At 35.1% G+C, this 27,606-nt stretch overlaps 1 protein-coding gene across 2 annotated transcripts in view; it reads left to right on the forward strand.

The window, feature by feature from the left end:
* ADCY1 (adenylate cyclase 1) overlaps window positions 1–27,606 on the forward strand; it is a 370,465-nt gene that overhangs the window by 128,553 nt on the left and 214,306 nt on the right. For both annotated transcript variants that reach the window (XR_012470935.1, XM_074198240.1), the window contains exon 3: window positions 23,984–24,102. Coding sequence is in view for 1 of the 2 variants with exons in the window: in XM_074198240.1 (XP_074054341.1) it covers window positions 23,984–24,102 (119 nt within the window). In the remaining variant the exon portion in view is untranslated. The remainder of the gene's footprint in view (window positions 1–23,983; window positions 24,103–27,606) is intronic.

A 27,606-nucleotide genomic window follows, 5' to 3' on the forward strand; every position in this document is an offset into this window, starting at 1 on the left:
TGGGGTCAGGAAGGGTCAGAAATGATTGAAAAGACTCAACAAAATCAGTGAGTGAACTGAAAAGGTTAGTCAGTCAATGCTGGAGATAAAAGGAAAGAGTGGAGGTGGGGGATAGAACATGTTTTGAGAGTTCCAGACCCTGCACAGCAAGAACAGCCCAAGGGCAGGGCAGCTTTCTTGGTCCTATCTAGCAGCCATGTCCATCAACAGAGTGTATGTAGCCTTTCTGCCAAGTCTTTCAGCAGCTGTGCCAGTTGAGGAGCAGCATAAGAAAGAAATGATTTTTTTAGACCCCTTCCAGGAAGCTTGTTGGTTTGTTCAGCTGAAACTCTGAATCCTAGAGAAGCAACAGCTTCATCACCAATCCCAGAGAAGCCCTGACCAAGTACTATTGTTTGGATCCTCTAAAAGAGAAAGGACAAATCTTAGGCCTATGGGGACAGAGCTATGAGTCATGTTGGCCATAAGAGTTCTATACCTTAGTACATTATCTTTTAAGTGCATGCATATTCTTCCCTATCATAGATTCTAGATGTTCCCCTGGTGGGAAAAATGATCTGGAAGTATTTTTCTTCCTCTTGAGTATGTGGAGGATTCAATTATGTACCCTAATCAAAATGTGAACAATTGTTTCTTTCTTGTGTCACAGTATAGCAGAAGCTTTGAGTCTTCCTTGTATCATACAGTTTACTTCAGGGGCAGGGAACAACCAGCCTGTGGGTCATCTAGTTTGATGCTGCCACAGCAACCACAGGCAGCACTTGAAATTCGATAAATCTGGAGCTTTTTTTTTTGCAAGGCAATGGGTTTAAGTGGCTTGCCTAAGGTCACAAAGCTAGGCAATTATTAAATGTCTGAGGCCAAATTTGAACTCAGGGACTCCTGACTCCAGCGCCAGTGCTCTGTCTGCTGCACCACCTAGTTGCCCCCAAATCTGGAGCTTTTTACAGGTGAATTAAACATTTCGCCAAATATAACAGGTGAATGATATAAATATCCAAACAGCCCTTGGCACAAAAAAGGTTCCTCACCCTTGGCTTATCTTATCACAAATCCAAAACCTTTTTGCCATCGAAAATAAAATTCTTTTTCATTGAACTTATGTCATTTATAAAAATAATATTAAAAAAAAGATGTCTATCATGTTGTGTTGGATCCTAGGCAGCTATCTCCCCCAGGGCCCGGTCTTCATCTTTCACAATAGAGCATGATTAGTTTAAAAGGGATGGAAGAAACAGTTCTCAGAGTTCCAAGGAAGGAAACACAAATTTTTACCTGTAAAATTTTAGTTATTGCAGCATTTGAGGCAGGTTTTAATGAAGAAATAGGATTCCAGAGACAGTGACTAAGGGTGAGGAAAGAAGTAGAAAGATAGGGATCATTCTAGGCATGGAAAATGGTGCCACCAAGAGGGATGAAGAGACTAGATAGTAAAAGATATTTGGATACATTTGAATGCACTAATTGAAATTAATAAAGGCCTGAACTTTTAGGCTGTAGCCAGCTGGGAGTTACTAAAGAATATTGAACAGGAGTGCCCTGTTAGCAGGAACATACATGTAGGTTGCAATGCTTTGGAGTCTAAATCAACACATACTACTTGATGGTTAATTAATATACTTCTCAGCTAATTCTTCCTGGAATCCTTAGCAACTGGTTTCTAATCTGAATAGTGTTACAATCAGAAAAGATCCTTAAATTTACAGGACCCATTTAGCATACAGTAGAACCTAAATGTATATAGAATGACTAACAGAAATCTCTAAGATTTTAAAAACTATTCCCTCTAAATTCAAGATTTTTTTAAAGACTGTTATAGCCTAGATTTCACTTTTAGATCTTTAGTTTATTCAGTTGATGGCCTTAGTGAGCTTCAGTATTTGTAAGGTTTAGTTCTTATCTCTAGTAAATATACTACTTGATGTTATAATTTGGGCAAGTCATTTAATTTATTTGTGCCTCAGTTTCCCCTTTTGTAAAATGAAGAATTGAATTAAATGATCTCTAAGATTTCTCCTGTGTCTGATATGCTACAAGTCTCCTAAAATGGACAGAGAAGATTGTTCAAATAGTGGGGGGGGGGGGGGGGGAAGGGTGAGGGAAATCAAATAGCTTTAAGCGACTCTAGCATCAAATCCTGAAAAAATAACTTCAGAATTTGTTTTGAAAGAATTCACAGAATATCAGATTCACCCATATCCAAATATAAATAATAAAATAGTAATAAAAAAAGGACTCAGAGAAAAATAGAACTGGAAAATTTTGTAGATGCCTTTTGGGACAATGTATTTTACGACCTTTCATTAGTGCAAATAATTGAAAGCTAATTGTATTTACTGGGTCCTCTGCAGACATTGATTAAGCTGATATGTTTCTCTGTTTGCACTCTGATGGTGTGTTATGTAACAATCTCAGGATCTCAAGGGCAAATGAAAGTTTGTTTTGCTTCTATTTTATTATTGTTAGCTAAAATGGGAAGTCAAGGATTTTACCTTCCTTGGTCAGAGTGCTAATGTAGGGTTGGGTCAGAATCTGACTTGGAAGCAAGATATCTTTCCCTTAGTAAATGTTTATTAAGTGGTTTCTATGTGGAATACTTGCTAGTCACTGGGCAAGGTACAAAATTTAGATAAAATGTGGCTCCTGTCATAAATGCACTTACACTTTAGGAAGGAGATAAACACAGATAAATATAAATGTTTCAGGATAAGTGCAGTTGGAAGGTACAGAAAAAGATTGTATATGAATTACAGGGGGAAATGGTTTCTGGTGAGCAATTAAGGAAAGTTTTATGGAGGAAATAGTCTTTGAATTTTGCTGGAAAGACTAGAAAAGAATTCAACAAGGTAAAGAAAGGGAGGAATGATATTTTAGGCAAAAGGATTGCTACAAATGAGCATCTGGAAGGGAGAAAAGGCAGGACATGTTTCAGGAAAAGAGTACTATCCTCTTTAGCTGCAAAATAAAGAATGTGGATAGCTAAATTGAGATAAGACTTGAGTAGGCTGTAGTTGGAAAGTTGAATGCCAGACAAGGAAGTCTGAACTTTTATGCTGGAGCCTACTGGGAACTACTAAAGATATTGAACAGTAATGCCTTGACAAGCTCTATGTATGAAAGATTATTATGGAAGCCCTGATGGATGTCAAGAAGAATGTGAATTTCTCTTGGGATGCTATCAAAATAGTACAGATGAGTGTTTATCAAGGGCCTCAATATCCTATTATGCTGATAGAAATGCCTCTGAAAAAAGAGCTTTTCTGCTAAGTAGCAACAGATGATGTTGCTGAAGGAACCTTCTATGAGCATTAGGATCTAATGATTGATCTCAAATTGAACCAGTAAGTACAAGATGCTTCAATTGGTAAAATGGTTCAAGATCAACATTTATTAATATGTTTTATGTCCAGGGCATTGTTCCAAGCAGTGGAAATACTAAGGTGAAACATGATATTCATCCTACCATAAGGAACCATGAAGGGAAAGGAGGAATAGTGCCAAGATCATCACTGTATAGTCAGGAATTATGTTGAAATACTGTCTGTGTAACCTTGCACAAGTCACCTAATCTCTGCAGGTCTCAGTTGTTTCACTTAAATTGAAACCTGAAGACCTGTTATTCTATGAATTTATTCTATAAAGATAAATAAATTATGTGTTACAATTATTATCCAACCCAAATATGATAAAATACAAACTTGGGGGTCAGATAGAATGCTACAAGAAATTTGGGAAGAGACAGATTGATGTTAGGGAAGACCATAGGGCAGTGGTCATCATTAATTCATTTCCACAGATTTAAGTACTTACCATGATCACAATTATGACTATAGAAAGCAAACAGTATTTTGCCCCTCTTCATTCCTCTGGATTAATTTTTTTTTCCTACTAGGTCAGATTTTGGTGAAGTCCAGGGTCTCAAATGATGAGCAGACTGAAAAAAATGTTTTCAAAAAAAACCTTTGATGTGAGTTTGTGTTAGTTGAGTACTCTTATAAGCTGCAGAGGATCTCTTATCAGAGTTCTTTCAAATTCTGATGAGCTCTCCAACATTTATTTTAAAATACCTATAATCCTTTTTGCACTGTGTGGGCATTGGCTCTCAGAAAGCTTCTCTTTTATCTTCAAACAACTTCAAAGTTTATTTGTTAAATAAAGGTTCAGTTTCCCATGTAATTCCTGAATGTTTTGCACTGTATATGTGAACTAGAATTCTGAGCTTTTAGAAGTTTCTATTAGGACTTAGAGATATCTTCAAATTGCAAACTCTCCATGATAGGCTGTATTAACATTCAGAAGTTGGCAATGTAGTTAGCTTTTTCTGTCTTCTAAACCAGGACTAACTTGTATGATTTAATTGACTCTTTTTATCCTATCAGAACAAGGAACATTCACAGGATAAAATTTTTATTAAATTTTATAGAGAACTGAATTTCTGGGGGCTACTTTTGGAATCATGTTTCATTGCCTCACCCCACCTCTCTATCCTCTAGTAAAAGTATGATCTTCTGTTTTAATTAAGCAACCAGGGAACTATTAACAAACTGAAGGACCAGGTCAGAGTGTGGAAAGTATTGTGTTTTTCCATGTTAGAGACACTATTGTCCCAGTTGCTAAAGCCCTAATACTTTGTTAGGGGAAATTGGTGAAGCAGTTGCCTAAAGTCATTAGCCTCTCTCTCTCTCTTCCTGAATCAAAGTTCAGTAGCAGGGCAAAAGTCAAGATGACTGATGATGACCTTGGCATCTTTGATACCTTACTACAGCACCTGCTTCAGCCAATATGGTCATTGGAGCAAATTGTTCTTATCTACTCATTCTGCCAAGAAAAGCATCCATATAGTTGTGGTATATATTCTCCTAGCTCACAAGTTACCTTCAATCTATTTTAGCCAATCTGTAGAAATGGTTTACTGGGGTGCGGCTGCTTCTTTATATCTGTGATGAATAAAAATCATTCAGATCATTAGTAATCAATTTTTAAATTAAGCTAATAATCAATTAATGGCTCTTGGTTTTCTTTTGGTAACAAAAGATGCTAAGGGAGACTGAAACACCTTAAATTGAATGTTACCTTCTGACCGGGAACTCCCCTGACAAATGAAACTCAGCTCTTTTTAAATCCTTCTACTAAGAAAATGACTTGATCATGAAACTCAGCTGCCCCAAGTCATTTGGGCAGAGGAAGCCATTTCCACCCAGGACTATCTAATTTTCTCCTTCATGAGCTGAGTGACCCTAAACTCTAATGGAGGGAATCAAGAACAAAGAGACATATCTCAGGGAAAAGTTCTAGCTGAGGCTGGTGTTCTTTCTTTCTTATTTCCTTCTTTCTTATCTTTCTCTTTCTTTCTCTTTCTTTTTCCCTTCCTTTCTTTACAGAGTGGACAAAAAGGTATTTGCCTAGATGGAAGCTTGGATCTGGCAGATTTCCTTACTGCTCCACTCTTCTAAACTCTTGTCTTTTTTTGGGAGTTGAGTTTTAATAGAAATAGAAAATAATGGATCACTTTAGTAACCAGTTACTAACATAATTGCATGATATTAATTTACCTTATATCTTATAAAATATACATTAAGACTCAGGAAACTTATACAGGTCTGAGTGATAACTGGAAATTTTCCTCTCACATATGTTTTCCTCTCTTCTCCACTCTCAAAGTTTTTCTCTCCTTTAGTTTTTTTAATTTCACGAGACTTTTACTTTCCTTTTCTTCTATTTCCACCCCTCTGTTTTCTTCATTTCTCATATTTAATTAATGTCTAAATTATATTTATTCTTCTTCATTAGTATGTCTGGATTCATTCTTTCCCTTTCCATTATCATTACCCTGTTTCAGATCTCATATTTTTCTTTTATAACAAGCAGTAACTTCATGGCCCTTATAAAACCCGGTACTACTAGGGACAAGCCTTTCTTAGGATAACATTTAGACAATACTGAAATATTTGTAGAATATTTTTGATTATACCTTCATATTATAATCTTTATACTGTTCCATCAAATGTTGATTCCAGGAGCTTTTTAACCTCTGCATATCCTTGATTTGGATGGATCTAGTCATTGCCATTGGGAGATACCCCACCCATAATGAGATTAAATGTACAGGATCACAAGTCAGTCTGGGTTGCAAACTAATTATGGATGGATGACCAACAAAACAGAAAGCCTAAGGAATTCAAATCATCAATATGAATTCATCACTTATGTTTAGTTCTTTAAAAAAAAAGGTTCATAACAAACCCATTAACATTTCTTAAACCTGTTTTGAAATTGACATACCAATATAATTGATTTTCTTTGAAATCACATTTTTTATACATTTAAAAATATTATTCAGAGAAGTTCATAGGTTTAATGAGACTTCCAAAGGGGATCCAGAACAATTGAAAAAAATAAAAAGATTTTTAAAGATAAGTCATTCGTATAAAAAGAGATTACAATCTAATTGGGGAAAGGATAGTGAAGCAAAAAATGAAAGAAAATTGACCTGCTTTTTGTATATTAAATAACAATCTGCCACTTCCTTTTTTTTCTATCTAATAAATTCCCTTCCAACATTGAGAGAGAAGAGTTTATTCTGAGTTTGGTGGAGAGTCATGAGCAAAAGCAGGGGAAAAAAGGTGTATAAAAAATGACTTGAGATGAAGCCAGTTTGACTGAAATATGCAATTATAAGGAATAAGAAAGGAGAAGTATATAGGAGAAAGATTGTAGAAGATCTTGAATGCCAGGGTCAGGAGTATAGACTTTATTTTTAGACAAGTGAATTTGAGTCACTGAAACCTTGGTTTATATCACTTCTTTAGTTTTCCATTTCACAAATCAAATGAACCCATTTTTTTCTACTGAAACAACATGAATTTGTAATCAGAGGGCTTAAAGTCTCACCTTTGACATTTATTACTTGGGTGACCTTGGGCAGATCATTTAACCTCTTTGTACCTCTAATTTCTAAAATGATATATTAGGGCAGCTAGGTGGCACATTGGATAGAACACTGGCCCTGGAGTCAGGAGGACCTGAGTGCAAATCCAGCCCCACACACTTAATAATTACCTATCTGTGTGACCTTGGGCAAGTCACTTAACCCCATTGCCTTGCAAAAAAATAAAATAAAATGACATATTAGACTAGCTGGTTTCTGGAGTCTTTTCTGTCTATAAAACAAAGATCTTTTGGTCAATGTGATTTGACATCAATTGTATTCAGAAGAATATACATTCAGTGAAATAGAGTATTAGAATATTATTATTATTGACTTAATTACAAATATTTGCTTTCTTTTGAATTTTAAGAAATTGATATATTAATTAATACCCATTTATTAAATGCTTACTATGGGAATACAAATCTAATAAGAAAGGACAGTTCTTGCCTTCAAGGAACTTACATGCTAAGGGGGTAAGACAATATATAAAAGAAAGGGATATAATGGGGGGAAAATTGAAGGTGGTAGGGACATTGATGAAAAAATCCAGGAGAGGAGAGATAGGAGTATAATCTAGCTTAAGTTTTTGGCTGGGAGATAACATGAAATCAAAGTTTGAGGTCATAGGGAACCAAGATACTTCTTTCAATATATAAATTTCAGGGCTGGAGAAAGCTTCCATGATGAGATTTGAGAGGATATAACTACTACAAAATCTTTTAAACTACCATAAATTTAAAAACAACCCCCCCAAAACAAAACCAAATAAACCAAGATTAAAAAATAAACTATAAATTAAAAATATCATGTCAGAACTCATTCTTTAAAAATTGATTCTTGATACCTCAATGGGCTCAGCAGGGATGAAGCATTAATAGTTACCCCAGGAACTAGTTATGACTCAATTGCTCACTTTCTGAACATAAAGAAAATATTTTATTTATTTATTTAAGGCAATGGGTTTAAGTGACTTGCCCAAGGTCACACAGCTAGGTAATTATTAAGTGTCTGATACTGGATTTGAACTCAGGGCCTCCTGACTCCAGTGCCAGTCAGTCCTCTATCCATTGCACCACCTAGCTGCCCCCCAAAATCTTTATTTTAAACAGTGAAGATGAAGCCTTAAATTTTATGTAACTAGGGGTGTTTCCACAGAAGTTCCAAGGACTAAGGATTCTCTGGTTGTGCATGGGCACAAACATCTCTTATTAAAAACTGAGTTTGAATCCTATCAAAGCTACTTCCTAGCTGTTATTATTATTACTAATATCATCATCAGAAGTAAGATTTGGACAAAGGACTTTTGACTCCAGAGCTGGTGCTTTTTCTACTCTTAACACAATCTATTTCCCCTCCCCCCCCATTTGTAATCATCTTTGTGCTTTAGTTTCTCCAGTACCAAATATTATACCTGGCCACCCTCAGTTTTAAATATGAAATCATCTTAAACTTTTGGCATTAGTAATGGGTTTATGTAATTCTCAATGAGATAACTCCTTCTACCAATACAGACTGGTTCCTACTGTGTAACTTATTGTCTTTAGAACATTTCCCTGGACACTGAAATTTAAGTGACTTGGCCAGGGTCACACAGCTGGTATGTGTCAGAGGAGGTATTTCATTCCAAGTCTTCTTGACCTCTTGTGCCTTTGGGTCCTTTCTTCCCTTTCATTTCTATATCCATAATATAAGAATGATTATACTTGTGGTAGCTCTGTTAGAGGGTATCATGAGAAAGATGCTTTGGAAACACTATACAGGTAGGAGAAACTAATGTAGGGGGGGGGTGAAAATCAGACAATATTGTACTCTGAAGTCTTGACTTTATGTTAGCAACACCTGAATTGGTCATCTGGCTGACTGCATCTTTGTCTCCATCCTGGGCTGAATCTTTCCAGGCTCTTTGGGGCAGGTGGTGAATGAACCATGGCCTATGCAAATTCTTAGCTTGGGCAGCACAACTCCTGTGTTTACAGAGAGAGATATATGCAAGAATCATGGGAGCTGAGGAGACAGGTTGGATTCTCAGGCATGGCTGAGCAGTGCAGTTGCAAGTTGGGGCAGATTAGAGTTGGGGGTGTTTCCAGGAGGTACTTATCTATGTCTGTGCCTGCTGATCAGCTTGGCTTCTGGGAATGGTATTTAGAGGGTGTGCAGCATTAGTGTTTCCTGGGTGTCTTTATTATTCTGTGACTGTCATTTAGGGGACAGGCAGTGATCTCTGATGACTCCTGTGTCTGGTAGCAAACAAAAATTTCTGCTTTTCTGGATTCTGCTTTACTTTTTAATTTACATTTTTAGTTTTTTATTTTATCTGCTTTTAAAAAAATTAAATTTATTTTATTCTGAACTTAAGAAATAAAAAAATCATTTTCACATTATAGAATAGAAAGTAGAATAGAAAAATTCTACTTCTTCAGAATTAATTCTATTTCAGAAGTAGAATTCTTCAGAAGTATTAATAGCTGAATAGTGAAAAAAACTGTGGGGGGGGACACAAGATACTAATAATCACAGTTTTTAGACTTCATAAAGATTAACTCAATCTTTGTTTCTGTAAATGAACTATACTACTAATACCAAAATTTAAGATGACTTCATATTTAAAAACTGAGGGAGGCCAGGTGTAATACCTTGCTCCTGGAGAAAGGTGGGAGATTACTGAATGATCCATCTAGAGAACTAACCCCAAGATGCTGACCATGGTGCTGATAAAAGTGCTATCAGGTTATTTTAGTTCAATATAATCTCCTATATTCTCCTCAAAGATGGAATATCTTCTACTTTTATAGATGGCAATCAATTCAAACCATTATGTTATGTATGTTTTTGTTCATGCTTTTTCATCTCCACAGGCAATCTACCTAAAATATTAGAAGCTCTTCTCTGGGTTCCTGTAATATCTAAGGAAGAAGAAGAACAGCAACAATGTGTTGCTCATCTTTTATTCTTTGGGCTTTTGGAAGACATTTTTCAATACTTTTAGATTGCAATTCATATCAGTACTACTCATAACCCAACGCTAACCACACCACCAGACCTATAGCCTATCATCATGTCACTTAACAACCAATTAGATAATTCTCTTATAATAATGCACCTTTTCCTTCTACATAAACTGCAGTTTCCATCTCAGACATCTTGTCTCCCATCTTTCCTATATGGACTAGGTTCTGTGTATAGCATGCATAACAGTGAATTTGTTCTACTGAAATACAAGCAGAGTACAATCTCTGTAGGCATTTAGAGTAAACCATTTAGTTCATGTGTCTTCTAGTTACCATGATTGTCTTTAATCTTTTTTGATCTCCTTACAGTGTAGAGACTCATGAAAACTAAGGGGGAATGGTCTGTTCCTCATGCTTGTTTGCCAATTTGTTTCTGATCCTGCAGAGAGCACTGAAGGCAATGGCTTTGAGCCATGTGTTGTGCCAACCTATGCTAGACCACCATTTTTCTTCCTCCAAGCTTAGATCTATTTAGTTATTAACAATAAATACAAATTTACTCTATTTGTTTTCAAGTTCATTCTAATTCAATGAATACCATGAACACCGAATCTTAACTAGATAATTTGAAAATCTTGCATTTATAGCTTTCTCTTTCTCTTTGAACATGCAGATGTACAATATACACATTGACATAAAACCAAAAGGAACTCAGGATAGATTTGGTATTGTGTAATGGCAGGAAAAAAAAAAACACAACTGATTTGGGAGTCAGGATGACTGAGATAACAGTGCCAACTTTGCTACTAATTAACTCCATGGCCATGGGCAAATCATGGACTTTTTTATTTTGTTATCTCATACAGTGTAATGAACCTTTTAAGTTTCATGGCAGAAAACTTGATTTTAAATTGCAACTCTTCTCTCTACAACCTTGTGTTCTCTGGGTAACTGACCTTTGGAAAAGTGACCATCTCTGGGCCCAAATTTCCTCATCTGTAAAATAAGAGACTAGAACTTGGAGAGAGAGAAGAAGACATCCCTTATAGTTCTAAGTCTGTGATATGGAAAATGTGGGGTTGGAATATATTTGCAAAGTTTCTACCAACTAGACAATTTCAACAATCTAAGACATGTTTATCCCCAAAATGAAATGAAATGAAATTAATTTCATTTAGAGTTTGTTAATTACCTATTATATACAAAAATTCATTTTAGAAATTAGAGACCCATAATTAAATATAATCCCTGAAATAAATGAGCTTCATTGTATTGGAGTGAAGGGGGGTCATGCAATGTATACATAAAAATATGAATGCAGCAGTTAAAATGTGGGAAGTTTCAAAGGTAGGCATTTTCATTTATTTTATCTTAGCAAGCAACACAAAACTCTGAGAATTGGCTAGGGGCAGGTGTTCTCCCCACATGATATAGGAAAGCCACCCTACGGTGAGTAGGCTGGATCCCTCTTACAAGGTCACAGTCAGTGACAGAGCTGAATCTTGATCTAATTCTTTATCCACTGTGCTGCCAAGAAGAAAATTAGGTGGTTGAACAATAGATGCCAACATTGCACAGCAATAAGTAGGGTGATTATGGTAGAAAGAATATTTTATAACTGCTGAAATAGGACAGATATTTTTAGGAGGAAGAAAGTAGGGAGGTCAGTGATAAAATTCAAGAGAGAGTTGAACTGTCCAAAAGTGGAATGGACTGCCTTCCTAGTCAGTGGGTTCCTGATCTTCAAGAAAAATTTGGATCATCTTGCTTCTTGGAAATCTTGTGTAGGGGTCTCCTAATTGGGCATGGGTCCCTTCTCAGTCTAAGATCTTGTGATTCTATCATCCAGTGAATTGTCCTGGCACCAACAAGGAGATGCCTTTCGACACTGCACCACATCTTGAAAGTTTACAAAGAGAACCTTGCCTAGTTGATACATTTTGTTTCATAGAGTTTACAATGTGACTTTAGGCCTCATATACCTAGTTTATAAATTAGTTTATGAAGAGATGGCAAGGAACTAGGCTCCCTATGAGAAGGAAAACTGAAAAAACAAAACATAATTTTAGAGAATTCTTTTACTTCAAAAACCAAGAAGGAAAAAATCAGTAAAAAAAACCTATGGCCTAAACAGTTTGTACCAGCTTATTTAATCATTGGTGATGAGAGCAGGAAAGAAAGGAGAAAGGATCTCTTCATTTTCACAAGCTTGAGTTCCATGTCCTTTGATTCTCCCTCTTCTATCACCTCCCACATCTGATCAGCTGTCAGCTCCTGTAGATTCCACCTCAATAAATCTTTGCTATTCACTCAAAGTCCTTTTCTCAGTGGCAGCCATTGCATAGTTATCAGAAAGGGTTATGGGCTGCACAGATTTTTAATTTGGCTGACTCGAATCTGTCCTTTAATGACACACACACACACTCTCTTAAGTCTTTAAAGGAAAATTTAATGATTTATATACTTATAATTCAAGAGTATACATACTTACATATATGTAAAACACAAACATAAATAAAGGAGAAAGAAAAGATAAGAGATAAAAGAGAAAGAATAGTTACCCAATCAAGGAGGTTCTAGCAAAACTGGAAATATGACTGGGGAAGACCCTAGATGTCACAACATAGCCTCCAGGGACTCAATTGAGAAAGTTCCTTTGGCAGAATGTCCTCTCCAAAGGGATAGCCTTCCAAAGTCCACTTTCCCAAGGAAGACTTTTATAGTGTCCACACAAAAGTGGCACAGATCCAAGAGTCTGCAAGACTGATCTCAGTGATCAATGGACTCTCAACTAAACTCAATGATCTGCAAGTTTCTACTAAAACACCCTCAGATGCTGAGTACAATCAATTTCTCCAGGTATACACCCAGGGATGGGTCAAGTCCCCAGGTGTGGAACCTCAAACATATTTACTAGGACTATTCCCCATCACTCCCTGTCCCAGAACATGCCTTGAACAAGCATGCTTCTATTCAGTGTGCTTAGTAGTTCCTTGTCCTTGTACCAAGATCATTGATAGGGAAGATCTCAATTTAACCCTTCACCCTTCAACAGTGAATAGAGCTTTGGATCTGGGTGTCAGGAAGACCTAGGTTTAAATTCTGTCATAGGCATTTACTGGCTTCGCAGTCCTAGACAAGTGACTTGCCTCTCAGAGACTCAATTTCTTTATCTACAAAATTATGAAAATAATAGTACCTTTCTCATAGTGTTTTTGTCAGGATCAAATTTTACATACATGTATATGTGTATTTACATATGTAATACATATAACACATATATCTGTATATCTTTTGATATATAGATATGTAGCCTTGGAAATCTTAAAGAGTTATAGTAATGTAAGCTATTATTATTATTAGTCTTATTTCTATCACCTTAATATCAATCCCTATTAGGACCTCTCCAGTCTATTTTAATTACTACATAAAAAAGGTCTTCCTGTTTTCACTATGCATCTTTCCTTATGTATGGATCTGGTCATTTCACCCCAATGTTCATAATTTTTCTGTAAAGTCCATAATCTTTGCCTGGGGATCCCAGGCCCTCCTTAATCTGATGCCATTTTCTCTTTTTGTTCTTATTTCATACTACTCCTCTCCATTTACTCTACATATCAGACAAATTGGACTATTTTCTGTCACCCAAACATACCCTGGGCTTTCCTTTCTTGAAGACATTGTTCATTCTCTTCCCTATACCCTAGATGTCCTCCCTTTATCTTTAAAGTCAAGCTACTTCCACCATGTAGGATTTTCTGGCCTCTATTTTTATTATGACAACACCTGCCCCGACACCTCCATATCAGACTACATTGGCTTCTCATTTTGATAAAGGTCTTACTGAGTGGCAGCATGGCATAATGAATGGGAAGTTTGGAGTCAGGAAGATCTGGGTTCAGATACTATTCATGATTCACATTAATGGTGAGACCATGGGCAAGTAAGTTGACCTAGGGTAACTCTAAGTTAGCAGGTATTCTATAAACTAATGAAATAATGAAATCATAAATGTGTTCTCTGCTCCCCCTCTCCTCCATGTAATTCTCTTTCCTTGTATTTTTATTAAAATATTTGTATCTATGTGTCATAATCAATCATTTCCAAGGTCAGGAATTGTTGATATCTTTCCTAATACTTGGTACAGTGCTCTGTGAACACTGTAGGCATTATTATGTGGACCTTGTATTTGTTGTTAAATTCTGAAATGCAAATAGCACATTTCAGAATATTAACATAGAGAGGTATATAGGAGATGGGGTGGTCACAGTATTCCACAGAGGAAATAAGAATTCTTGGTGGGCTAGGACTATAAGAAACCCTATCCAATCTGTACAAGTCCCCAGTGGCCTCAAGTTTTTTCAAGCTGTCTTTTTTATTTTACTGAATATATTTCATGTACTTGGGTTTTTTATAAGTTTTAACATTTTCTCTCTTTCATACCTTACTAAATGGCCTGGCAGGAGCATTCTGTTTCTTTTTAGAAGGTAATCCATAAATAACCCTCCAAACCCAGAGGAAACATATTCAAAAAACCTCTATAAAACATAGAGGTTACATCTAAAGTCACGGGAGAAGAGAATTTTTTGGGGTAGAGAATCTCACTGCCTTAGAATGAAAGAAGTAGGAAGCAGCCAAATAAACATTCCTATACAAACAATGCCTACTTTTACTCCTTGTAATCTCATGGGAAATCAACATGGTGGAAAGTGTATCATTGTAGTTTTGGTACAATTTTGATTAAGTATAAACCCATTGCACATAGGATAGGGAAGAGACCTTATGTTATAATTATAACATATGTTATAATTTGGATGTTTTAAGAAATCAAAGAAACAATGAACAAAATTTCAGTTTGATTAAAAAAATGAAAATGAAAAGTTAAGTTGGAAGACTCCTCCTTGCCTACCATGTTCTGTTAATACTTCCTTAGAGTTTCATAGATATATATGTGAGAAATCACCTTATTTGGATACATTGGAGGTACTCCATCTGCCAATGTTGATGGCAAGCTCTATGTATCTTATTTTTACGTTTATATCCCCAGAGCCTTAAGCATTGCAGGTACTTAATTGTTCAATTAATCTGAGTTGTAAATGTTGCTTCTGTTTTCTTCAAAACTTTTTTTTTTGCAAGGCAAACAGAGTTAAGTGGCTTGCCCAAGGCCACACAGCTAGGTAATTATTAAGTGTCTGAGACTGGATTTGAACCCAGGTCCTCCTGATTCCAGGGCTGGTGCTCTATCCACTGCACCACCTAGCCACCTCTTCAAAACTTTAGAGGACATTTTTAAAGAATTGAAGACCTTCTACTCATATTTTTTATTACAATATTTCTGGTGTCCAACTACATCACTTAAGGCCATATTCTGTGGTTTCTTACTACATGGTTGTCCTGCTTCCTTTTTCAGTCATGAATATCCTTAATAATGCCTGAATTAATGTTGGCTAGTCTTCATAAGTCCAGGATACTGTGACCAATGAAGATACCTCGTTGACCCTTATTTTCCACCCCTTCACCCATGAACTTCCTCACAAAGTACATTTTCTCTAAAACAATTAAACACAACCAGTTAATAGAATCATTGTAATTGGTAACATGTCATTTCCCATTTACTTAGTTTATTACAATAAGTTAACACAAAGGAAGTATCTATACTTTAACAATTTTATGTCAACATTGTTATGTTTGGCAGTTGTGTAGAGAATGAACTGAAGTGAGGAGAGATCTGAAGTATGGGAAACAAAAAGGAAACTTGTGATATTTTAGATGAGAAGATGACTTGACTTAAGATGGTAACTGAGTTGAAAGCTCTATTGATAGAGATGGTAATATTGATGATTGAATATGTTTGCAGAGGGATCCTGTGGTAATGAGGAAAATACTCAAGCTATTAATGTGGGAGATTGGAAGGGTGGCATTATCTCTGAGAGAAATATAAAGAATTTCAGAGGAAGAGAGGGTTTTTTAAAACTATGTTTTAGACATCTTCAGTTTGAGATTTCTCTAGAACATGAAATTTTAGTTTTCCTATAGGCAACTAATGATATGGAATTAAATTCAGGGATATCATTTGGGATAGATATATACCAGTAGGAGTCATTGACACAGAGGTTATGATTGAGACCATAGGAATTGGTGAGGTCACAAAGGAAAAAATTAGAGGAAGCAAATAGTGGAATGTATATTGGGTTCAGATCAAAAATCAATCAATGAGCATCTATTAACTATGCATGATTTTTCTAATGTTGACTATCCTCTCCTCATATTTTTGATCTGAACCCAATATATACATTCCACTAGATCATTCTATTTTTACCTGTTTTTATATTTCATATATATATGAATCTTCATTTATTTTATAATTTAATAATAATATTTATTTAGAGCTTTATATTTTGCAAAATGCTCATTACTCATTTGGTATCTCCAAATGCACTATTACCTCATGCATTAAATGATTGATGGTATAGGGTATATGAAGCTGTCTTCTGAAAATCTGGAAATCTATACAGTATAATGCCACCATTATATGTTCATTTTCTCAAAATAGTATTTTTTCAAAGGTAATGAGATAGTTCTGCTTTATGTACTAATTTACCATCCTTACACTTTCCATTGATTTCCAATTGCAGAGATTGAATTTGCCAGAGAAAAGAAAATTTTATGAATTTTGTAATGCAGAAAAGAACATTCTTAAGCAATCATTTCCCTTTCATTTGTCATTATTATAACAATCATGGTATTTGACTCAAATATTTAAAGAGGGCTTTGTGAATCCAAACAAATTCTGACAGTTTAGATCAGTTTCTAAATAAAATTGACTGAAGAGTATCACTCACTCATTGTCTGTTATTTGTCTCTATGTGACAAGATAGAAAAACCTTTATTTCCACTCACCTGCCTTTCCAATCTCTCTCATCCAAATCTATCCTTCATCATGATGGTTTAGTAATCTCAGATGCATGTATTTGATTATTTTACTCCTAAAGTCTGATCTCTTCAAGAACTCCCTATGACCTTCTGAATTTTATTCAAAAGGTAACAGGGAGTCATTGACCCAGTGATCTTGAGGTCTCTTCTAGCTCAAAATTATATCTTTTTCCTGGCATTTAAATTTTTATATAATCTGGGAACATTCTTTTCATTTTCTTATTTCTCTTTCCAATGATCTCTCCTTCAACTAAACTGAACCACTTGTTACTTTCATATATATTTTTTATTTTACACTATCTATGTTCAGACATTTATTAGCTACATGACCTTTCACAAGTCACTTAATTTCTGCTTATTTCTATTTCATCAACTATAAAATGATTAAAACAAGAGCACCTACCTTCCAGGATTTTTTTGTGAGGATAAATGAGATTTTTGAATTTGTAGTAGAATACAAGGAAGGATTGCCATAATGAGAGTCTTGAAACAGGGATGGTTATTATTAAATTAATAATTCAAATGAGAGGAGTGGAGTAGAGATGTGAGTGGAGATAAAGGAACATATAGGAGAGATGTTGTGAAGGCAGAAATGCTGAGATTTGTCATTGTTTGATATGTGGGTGAGTAAGAGTAAGGAATCAAGAGTGAAAGGACCAGGTTACTGGGAGAATGGTTTACTTGACAGTGATAGAGAAGCCCAGAGGGGAGGATGGTTTGGGATAGAGATTTTGGTTGTGTTGAGTTTAAGATGTCTATGGGACATGAAGATGGAGATGTCTAAGGAGCAGTTGATATATGACTGTAGCTCAGTAGAGAATCTAGGGTTGTGTATGTGTGTATGTATCTGGGAATCAACAGCATGGAGGCTGAACCTTGTGAAATAGAGGAAAGCAAAAAGAGAAGGTGGCACAGTGGATAGAGTACTGAGCCTGGGGTCAGGAAGATACATGTTCGTGGAGTTCAAATCTGGTCTCACATACTTACAATGTGACCTTCAGAAGTCACTTCATCCTATTTGCCTTAGTTTCCTCATTTTTAAAAAAGAAGTGGAGAAGGAAATGATAAACCACTCCAGTATTTTTTCCTTGAAAACTCTAAATGGGGTCATGAAGAGTGGGAATTTCTTCTTTCTCCTAGTTTCAATAGGGAACTCTGAAAGATATTTAAGCAGAGTGACATGATTAGGTTTGCATACTTGGAAGATTATTTTAGCAGTTGTGTGGAGAATAGATTAATGGAGGAATAGCTTGAAGCAGAGAGATCAATTAGGACATTTTTGCAGTTATTTATATGGTAAATTTTATGGTATATTGAAATAAGGAGGGGGAAGGTTTTCTAAGATGGAACTGGGAATGAATAGTTGCTTATGATGTTAGTTTCCTGGGTTTTAAATTTTACATTGAAGTTAGGGCCTCATTGGAGGTTCAGCAGAGTACAGATCTGAAAGATATTTGGAAGATTATAAGCATCAGAGTAACTTGAATGCTGTTTGCTTTGGTAATTTTTTCCCTAATAGAGGAGAGGGAAAAAATGGAATCAGAGATCTGAAGGTCAGGAAAGGGATTTTTTCCTCAAAACTTACTTTTATATCCACCTGTAACTTGGACTTAATATAATCCATTTACATATACACATGCCTATAATAATAGTATTGCATATTAAAACTTGACCTGGGCAAATACTTGCCCAATAATCCTAGGAAATATAAATCTATAAATTTCAGATGATGTCACTTTGGTGATGATATTTCTTACCCTGATTCAACTTCAGGTCTAGTTTTTTTAGGTACAGTCTCTATTTCTGCCCCTCCCCCTCTCTGTCCCCCTTGCCCCACCAAACACACACACACACGCATAAAAATCTATCAATTTGTCTACCTCTCTATCCCTGTATCCCTGAATACACACACATTCACATGAATACGTGTACATAGTTAGACCTAGGAGTCTTTGTAATGCACAGATTAGATATATTTATGTCTACATTATGCATGTAAACATGCAGCTATCTGTCTGTCATCTATCCATCCATGTATTGATGTGTATATATGAATTTATGCATGTATGTATACATCTATCTACCTAGGGATAATTTATTTATTGGTCCTTTCATAATCCACCTTATATTGTTAAGGGTTAGGCCATATCAAATTTTCCAATGTTCTACTAACATTGGATTTCCCAACAGTATAATCATTTATAGTTGTTGAAGGTATTCCTCAGCTTTCTGCAAACCTACTTTGTGCACAATTGTTTCAAAGTTTCTATGAAGAAAATAGAAACCCCACCTACATTTCCCAAACTGTTCTTAAAGATATTGTTTAATCCATATTTGGAACTGATGAAGTGTATTTTGTTTTCATTGATTTGTATTTTTTTTAAATGAGAAAATGTTTAAAAGAAATGTTAAAACTGTGACTTTTTTTTTTTGCAAGGCAAATGGGGTTAAGTGGCTTGGCCAAGGCCACACAGCTAGGTAATTATTAAGTGTCTGAGACAGGATTTGAACTCAGGTACTTCTGACTCCAGGGCTGGTTCTCTATCCACTGTGCCACCTAGCCACCCCGAAACTGTGACTTTTTTAACAAAGGAAAAATGATGTATGTAATGAAAGAATATAATCTGTATTTCTCAGGGTGATAATCCTGAACAAAGAGATTGTTTTTTCCATTTGGTTTTGAAAGGACTTTAGTATTTATTTAATATTACTCATTCAGGTGTGAATTTCATCTAACATTAGCATTTCTTAATGAATTTTTATTAGGAGGTACTTTCATAGTTTTATCAAACTAGTACCTGATGACACTAAGAGTGATTTGAAATTCTGGAATTCAATCTAAAACACTTGTCTAAGAAACCAGACAATTCAGTGGCAACCTTTTGTGGCTGTGCTCCTGTTGAAAGCATCAATGTCTAGATTTTTTTTTCTCCTTTTTGGGCTTTGAGTCTGCCTGGGAAGTGAATTTATTCTGGTATGTGAAAGAGATGCTCCTTCGATTGATTGACCTCTAAGTAAGGTTAGCAAAATAAAGAAGAAAAACAAGTGGATATAACTAATGCTTCAATAAGAAGTGACCAACTTCTGTGATAAAATACCAACCAAGTTGGCTGAATACTAACTCGTTGGTCCCCTCAGCTTTACAATTTCTTTCATCTCAAAGAATCTGCCATTTGATTCAGTGAAGCAATCCTCTCATGACATTGAACCGATCATTGTGTACCTCACAAAGGGCACCTATAATATCTGGAAATGCTGTCAGCTAGAATGTTCTTTAATTGCTTCCAGCTAGACAGCTAGATGGTTATAGACACAGACCCATAGAAGAATTGTTCACTTAGGAAAGTTCTTCTAACTTCACAGAGGGGGAAAAAATAATATCAGATATCTAAAAATGTTCTCAGGTCAAGAAGAAAAGTTCTTATCCCTTGATGTCACTTGCAGACACATGCTCTGCTATTGCCATGTGGCACTCTCTACTCCTTTGAAGTTCATATTATCTGATAATATCTTGCTTCCATCTTTGCTTTTATCTTCATCTCCATAACTGGCTCCTAGTGACCATTTTGCCTTTATCATTAATAATTTGAATGTCTCAATCAAATCTTCTGGCCAGTACTTTTGATTAAGAAGTTCTTAATCTTGTTTTGTGTCATGAACCCTTTAAGATAAAGTGGTGAAACCTATGGACCTCACATCAATATAATGTTTTAAAATCAATCCAATAAAATATAGACTGCAAAGGAAAATTATATTTCAATTGTTCCAAATTATTTAAAAATGTTCATGTAGCCCAAGTTAACCAATATTCTAGATCAGTGCAAAATTCAGGATCTCAGTATCAGAAAAGACTTAAGAGATCATCAAGATCATTATTTTATTTAATTTTTTTGGTTTTTGCAAGGCAATGGGATTAAGTGACTTACTTCCCCAAGGTCATATAGCTAATTATTACCTGTCTGAGGTCAAATTTAAACTCAGGTCCTCCTGATTCCTGGGCTAGTGCTATAATCCACTGCACCACCTAGATGCTCCAAGTATAACCTTTATCTAAAACTGGAGTTTTTCAAAATTTCCTAAAAGTGATCATCCAGCCTGTATTTAAGTATCTTCCATGAGGGGGAACTCATTAACCTCCTGTGATAGTTGATCGAACCTTTGTACAGCTTTGTTAAACATTATTTTCCCCTCCTAGCTGTAGTATAAATCTCTCTCTACATATAACTTCTTTCATTTGCTCTTAGTCTTGACCTTAGGGACCAAGCAGAACAAGTCTTATCCATCTTCCACTTGTCATTCTTTCAGATATTTGAAGTCAGTTATTGCATTCCTCCTAAGCCATCTCTTCCCTAGGTTTATCATCTCAACTTTCTTCATTCCAACCTCTCACCATCCTGGTTATTCTTGTTGTACTCCAATTTGTCAATGGCCATCCCAAAATGTGGTAATCAAAACTACTCTTGCTTTTTCAGTATGATTAGAGAACTGGATATTGTTTCTCTTCATTCAACCCAAGCTAACATATGGGGGAATATGGTCAAAGACCACATAGGGAGTAAAGAAATGAAGAGGTTGTGATTTGTTCTGAGTCAAAGATTAAGATCATGGATTCATTGAATTATTGATGTTTAAATATAAAATTCTGAATTCTTAGAAAAAGCATATTACATATCTAGAAACAGAAGAAACTTGATTTTTTTAATCTGTTTTAATCATGAAGTGATTAACCTATTGATAATAAGATTCTCCCTGTTTAAGTATATTGGTCCAAGGACAATAAATAGCCTGTCATTGGGATTGTAATCACAGTCTTTCTAGTTTAGTAGACCTTTCAGATAGCACTCAATGTAAATAGCCCTACACTGCCAGAATCAATTAATTACCTCAAAAGGTGGACTTTTTGAAGGATTTGATGTGTATATCTGTTAAATTTCACCTTATTTGATTTTTGCCCAATTCTTCAGCTTCTCAATATAATTTAGAAACTTAATTTTTTCATCCATTTGATTTATTCCTCAGAATTTTGTGTCATCTGCAAATTTTAATAGCATGATTTCTTTTGTCTTCCAAATTTTGAAATAAAAAAAGTTGAATTGGATGGGAAAAAAGTAAAATACCACTGGGGGACTTCCTTTCATTTTGATTTTAATCCAACCCTCAGAACTTTATGTTTTGAGTTGGCAGTTAAGTGTTATAATGGTTGGAGATCTGGGTCTGGAGTTGAAAATCTAAATTAAAAATCTAGCCTCAGACTCTAAGTAGCTATGTGACAATGGGAGAGTCATTTAATCCCTGTTTGCCTCAGTTTTTCAACTCTAAAATGGAAATAATACCTACTTTCTAGGGTTGTTATGAGACTCAAGAGAAATAGTATTTGTAAAGAACTTAACACAGTGTCTGGTATACCAGTATAATATATAAATCCTAGTTGCTATCAATAGTATTATTATTATTAAACATCTACTAATAACTTTGCCGTTATTGTATATATATATATATGTATATACATACATATATATATATATATATATATGTATATTACATTTTGTACATAAGACTAATGGTCTAAATGTAAGTTATAGGTTTCTTCCCAAGTCTGTCTTATATAAACTTTAGGCATATTTTAAAATCGTTGAGATAAACAACACACAAACACATACATATATACATACATACATACATACATACACACACACACATCTTTTCAAAGGTTTCATTTAAGGGCTATAGGTCATGCTTAGTGGTGACCTAAATTCAGAATAATGTAGTGTTTGACTTTGTCAAGTGTCTTGAAAATAAAGTGATAATCTTTGCAGTCTTCTAGCTAAGCTTTCGATTAATCCTACACTCAAAAAGATAAAAAATAATTTAATTGTTGTTTTGAGATGACTTAGGGAAATGAGATAGTAGGTAATCATTATAGTCCTTGAATAGTAAGCTCAAGGGTTGTTTATGGTTAAATATGAGGAGGGGAGGTTTGGTGGCTGCTGCCCTTGTGATTAAGTTTAGAGACCCATGCAGACTATTTAATAATGTGCTACATTGACAGCTAAGGTAAGGCTTCATCTTTAAAATTTTGCATATTCATATAATTGGTCAAACAATAATGTATTTACTGTGCACATATAATGCATTTTGTACCATATTTTTAATGTTGTCTTTTCTACTTTTAAGTATTATTTGTATTTGCATCTCTTTCAGGCTATAGAAAAACACCTAGTTAAGAAAAGTATGCTTACTTGAAGTCAACTTAATGTAGGCTCTTTTTTTGTCTTTCTAAGTATTAAAAACAATTTCAAAAAGCATAAGAGAGCTGTGCATATTAGAACTAGATCTAGATTGGAAGCCTGTAGGACCTGGATTCATGTCTTGACTGTATCATTTATACCTGGCTTCCTTAGACAAATTTCTTTCTTTAAGAACTATTCCTCTGTCCATTTCCTCAACAATAAAATGCAAGGGTTGAACTAAATCCCTCAAATATCATCTGACTCTAGATTCTACATGGTCCTAGATAAAAGATGAAATCATCATGATTCTAACTCTGGAAGAGTTTAGGGATACAAGTAATGAATAAATATTAAAATGTGATGTGTATATTGGAGCTATACAGATAAAAGGATATGAGAGATTAAAAGAGAATTTTAGACATGAGCAATGATAAAGATCTACAAGAAGATGAAATGCTTCTAGGGAATACAGGGATTTAGAATGTTGAACTAATTGACTCTAAGGTCCCATTCAACTTTAAGGCTCATTTATGAATGAATGATGCTGGTCAAGCAGTGTTGTCTAGATGGTCATAGTGTACAGCTGTTTGCTAATGAACAAGATAGTCTGGTCTTTGTTTTATTTTTATTTTATAAAAGGTGATATTTATAGTGAGGTATGTATTTCGTTAGTTCTTACTATACACAAAGCACTGTGCTAAGTGCCAGTGCAAAATTTTAATAGAAATTAATAGAATTAATAGAAATAGAAAGAGGATTAGGGAAGTTATGGTTAAATGAAACAGAAATTCTCACATTACCCTGTGTCAACAACAGTGCTATAATAATCCAGAATGCCTAGAGGAAAAAGAGAAAAGTAAATGCAAACTAACTTGTGTCTTTATTATTAATAATAATATTATCCTTATTATTATTGTTGTTATTTTTATTTTGGCCTATAGGAACGGCTCCTGATGAGTCTTTTACCCAGAAATGTTGCCATGGAAATGAAGGAAGATTTTCTGAAGCCACCTGAGAGAATTTTTCATAAGATTTACATTCAAAGACATGACAATGTCAGGTAGGATCAATCCTGCAAAAATAGATAACATTTAATATGCTTATATGAATATGCACTGAAAAGTACAGGGATGGAAAAGGAATGTTGAGAAGTGGGACACTGCTTTGGTTTAGTAGTTTAAAAATCTGTGCCTATTAGATGAGAAGAGAGTCTATGATATACAGAGAAAATTTTGAAAGATCCATGTGGCTAGATCCTTTATTAACTGTGATCAGAAATACTCTACATTTCATGAATTGCCATGGTCAAACATTTATCATCTCGTGGGCCAATTTTGTTGTAAATGAACCTTTTGTGAAATTTGGCCAGTTCTTGGAAAAGAGCCATGAGGTTCATTATGAGGACTTTACTTGATAAATTTCATTTAGTCAATCTAACCCTATCCAAAAGAGGGAGGGAAGTACTTCAGAAGGTAATGTGTTCCTCCTCCTTGAAGGTCTTCAAACAAAGTTTGGGTGTCGTAGAGAGGGAATTTGGATTTTGGGGATCTATTTTATATGACAGACAAAGCCTTTAGAAATCTGAGGGCACATTTGTGCTATGATAACACATTGAGAGAAGATGTTAGTAGAAGCTCAAGGGATATAACATTTAGAAAGAAGTGGATAACAGTGATGGTTACTATGGAATACAGAGTAAATTAGAATAAATCGGCCTTTGATGGATTTGCAGCCTTTTAAGTTTTGATAAGAGTTTACCTTCATTATGAAATATACAGAGTAAATATGGATCAGTTAAACTGCTCTACTATTATTTTCCAAACTCCGCATTCTTCCTTGTATTTTCTTGTACATGTATATAAATCACTCACCATAGCTTGGTTGTCCTCCCTCTTCACTTATGTTCCTTCAGGGCTAAGGTCAAGTTTCATCTCCTCAGTGAAACTTTCCCTGCTACAGTTATTAGTCTTCTCCCTGCACTAAAGGTACTGGATTTGTAGACAGGAAGATCTGAGTTCGAATTTTGCCTCAGATACTTATCACTTTTTTTGACCCTAGGCATGTTATTTAACCTCTTTCATACTCTGTTGCCTCTGCAAAATAGAACGGCACTCATCTTAAAGAACTGTCAGGATCAAGTGAGATAAAACATTCCATATAAATATTAAGGTACTATATAATTGCTAACGTATTTGCTTATCTCCAAATATGTTTTTTCTACTCAATCAAATATAAACATGCAGATATCCAAGACCATTTTATTTTTGACTGTGTCCCCAACTCTAAATAGATAGGAGCTACTTATAGATTTAGAATTTAAAGAGAACTTGAAAACCATCCAGATGAATGCCCCCATTTTTCAGATTAGCTACCTGAGGGCCAGGAAGATGAAGGGACTTACTCAAGGCCCTACTGGTAGTGAGTGTCAGAGGTAGGATCTGAATCTAGTACCTCAGACTTCCAAACCAGTGATCTTTTTACTTTGTCAAATTGCTTCTATAGGGAAATTCATAAGCAAACATTTTTTTTTAATGAGCACTATGTGTTGGGAACAGACACACAGTGCATTGGAAAAGATAATTAAATTTGGATATAGAAGATGAGTTTAGCTTCTAACTTTAGAAATCTGGATATCATTTACCCACTTTGGGTCTCAATTTCCGCATATGTAAAATGAGGAGGTTGGATTACATCTCTAAAATTTATCCTAGCCCTAAATTATTATTTTTAGTATTATTATTATTATCTATTTCCCTATCTGTTTTTCAAATACATGCAAAGATAGTTTTCAACATTCACCTTTTTGCAAGCTTTTGCGTTCCACATTTTTCTACTACCCTACATTACTTACCCCCTCCCCATGGCAGCAAGCTATATATAGGTTTTATATAGGTTAGACATGTACAATTATTTTTTAGCATAGTTCCATATTAGTCATGTTGTTAAAAAAAGAATTAGAACTGAGGTGGGGAAAACCCTGAGAAGGAAAGAAAAAACCTAAAAGAAGTTTTAAAAAGTAAATTTAGTACATTTTGCTTGCATTCAGAATCCATAGTTTTGACTCTGGATGTGGATTGCATTTTCCTCAGCAGGTTTTTCAGAATTGTCCTTGATCACTGAACTGCTGAGGGAAGTTGCTTCCATTGCAGTTGATCATCTCACAATATTGCTGTTAATGTGCCCAATGTTCTCCAGATTCTTCTCACTTCACCCAGCCTTGGTTCATGCAAGTCTTTCCAGTCTTTTCTCAAGTTGGGCTACTCATGACTTGTTACTTATGGAGAACAATAGTATTCCATAACATTCACATACCATAGCTTGTTCAGCCATTCTTCAATTGATGGGCATTATAAGGAGTATTTCCTAAAATATCACTAATACATCTATTAATTAGCCTTAGCTTTATAATGCCTGTCTCTTTCCTTATCCATTTTAATTAGATCTATTTTTGCTTTTATTTTATCTGAGATCAGGATTACTACTACTGCTTATTATTTTTTTTTTTACTTCGGTTGAAGCATAAACTGTTGCAGCCTTTTCCTTTACCCCATGTGTATCTCTCTGCTTCATGTATTTCATGTAAACAACATATTAAAAAAAAAAACCCTAATCTCCCCAAACCCCAGAATATTGTAGGATTCTAGTTTTTAATCCACTCTGCTATTTGCTTCTGATTTATGAGACAATTCATCCCTTTCACATTCACAGTTAAGATTATTGATTCTGTATTTCCCTCTATCTTTTTTTGTCTCTGTACTTTTCTCTCTCCTTTCCCATTAGCCTTCCTCACCAATGTTTTGCTTCTAATAGATGCCTTTCTCAATATGATCTCCCTTCTACCAGGCCATTTCCCTTTTCTTTTCTCTTTCTCCTTTTATTTTACTTTTTTAATACTTTAACTTTACCTTTACTTTTACTTATTCCTTCCCTTTTATCAGTATCACCTAATCCTTTTTTTCCCCCTCCCCCTGTACCTCTCAGTGAACTGGGACACCTTTCTAAATCCATTTGGGAATGTTATGTTACTCCCTCTTTGAGACAAATATGTAGAGATTAAGGTTTACTCAGTGCTCACACCCTCCCTTGTTTCCCTTTACTCTGATAGGTTCTTTGTACCTCAGTAAGTGGTGTTATTTTTCCTCCAATTCCTTCTTCTCCTTGTTTAATCCTCTTTTTTTCATGTCTTAGTTGTTTTATATCTATTTTGTGCCCACACCCTCTGTCAAAGTTTACTCTTTTTAATCTGTTCTGATAGAAATACAATTCTCAAGGGTTGATTGATTTATAAACTTCATCACATCATAATCATTTCCCACATGTCCAAGAATCCTCCCCTGCATTGTCCTTATTAGAAATACAGTTCTCTAATGCCTCCACCTTTTTGTCTGAGCATAATACGTTTTCCCATGCCAGAATTTTTTTATAGCTATCTTTCCTCTGAAAGAATGGCTGGATTTTGCTGGGTAGTTGATTCTTGCTTGTAATCCAAGTTCCTTTGCCCTCTGGAATATCATGTAGGTCATCCAATCTTTTAATGCCGAAACTGATAAATCCTGAATAATCC

Source organism: Macrotis lagotis, chromosome 8 (genome assembly GCF_037893015.1).
Source record: "Macrotis lagotis isolate mMagLag1 chromosome 8, bilby.v1.9.chrom.fasta, whole genome shotgun sequence".
In the NCBI taxonomy this organism is placed as follows: Eukaryota; Metazoa; Chordata; class Mammalia; order Peramelemorphia; family Peramelidae; genus Macrotis; species Macrotis lagotis.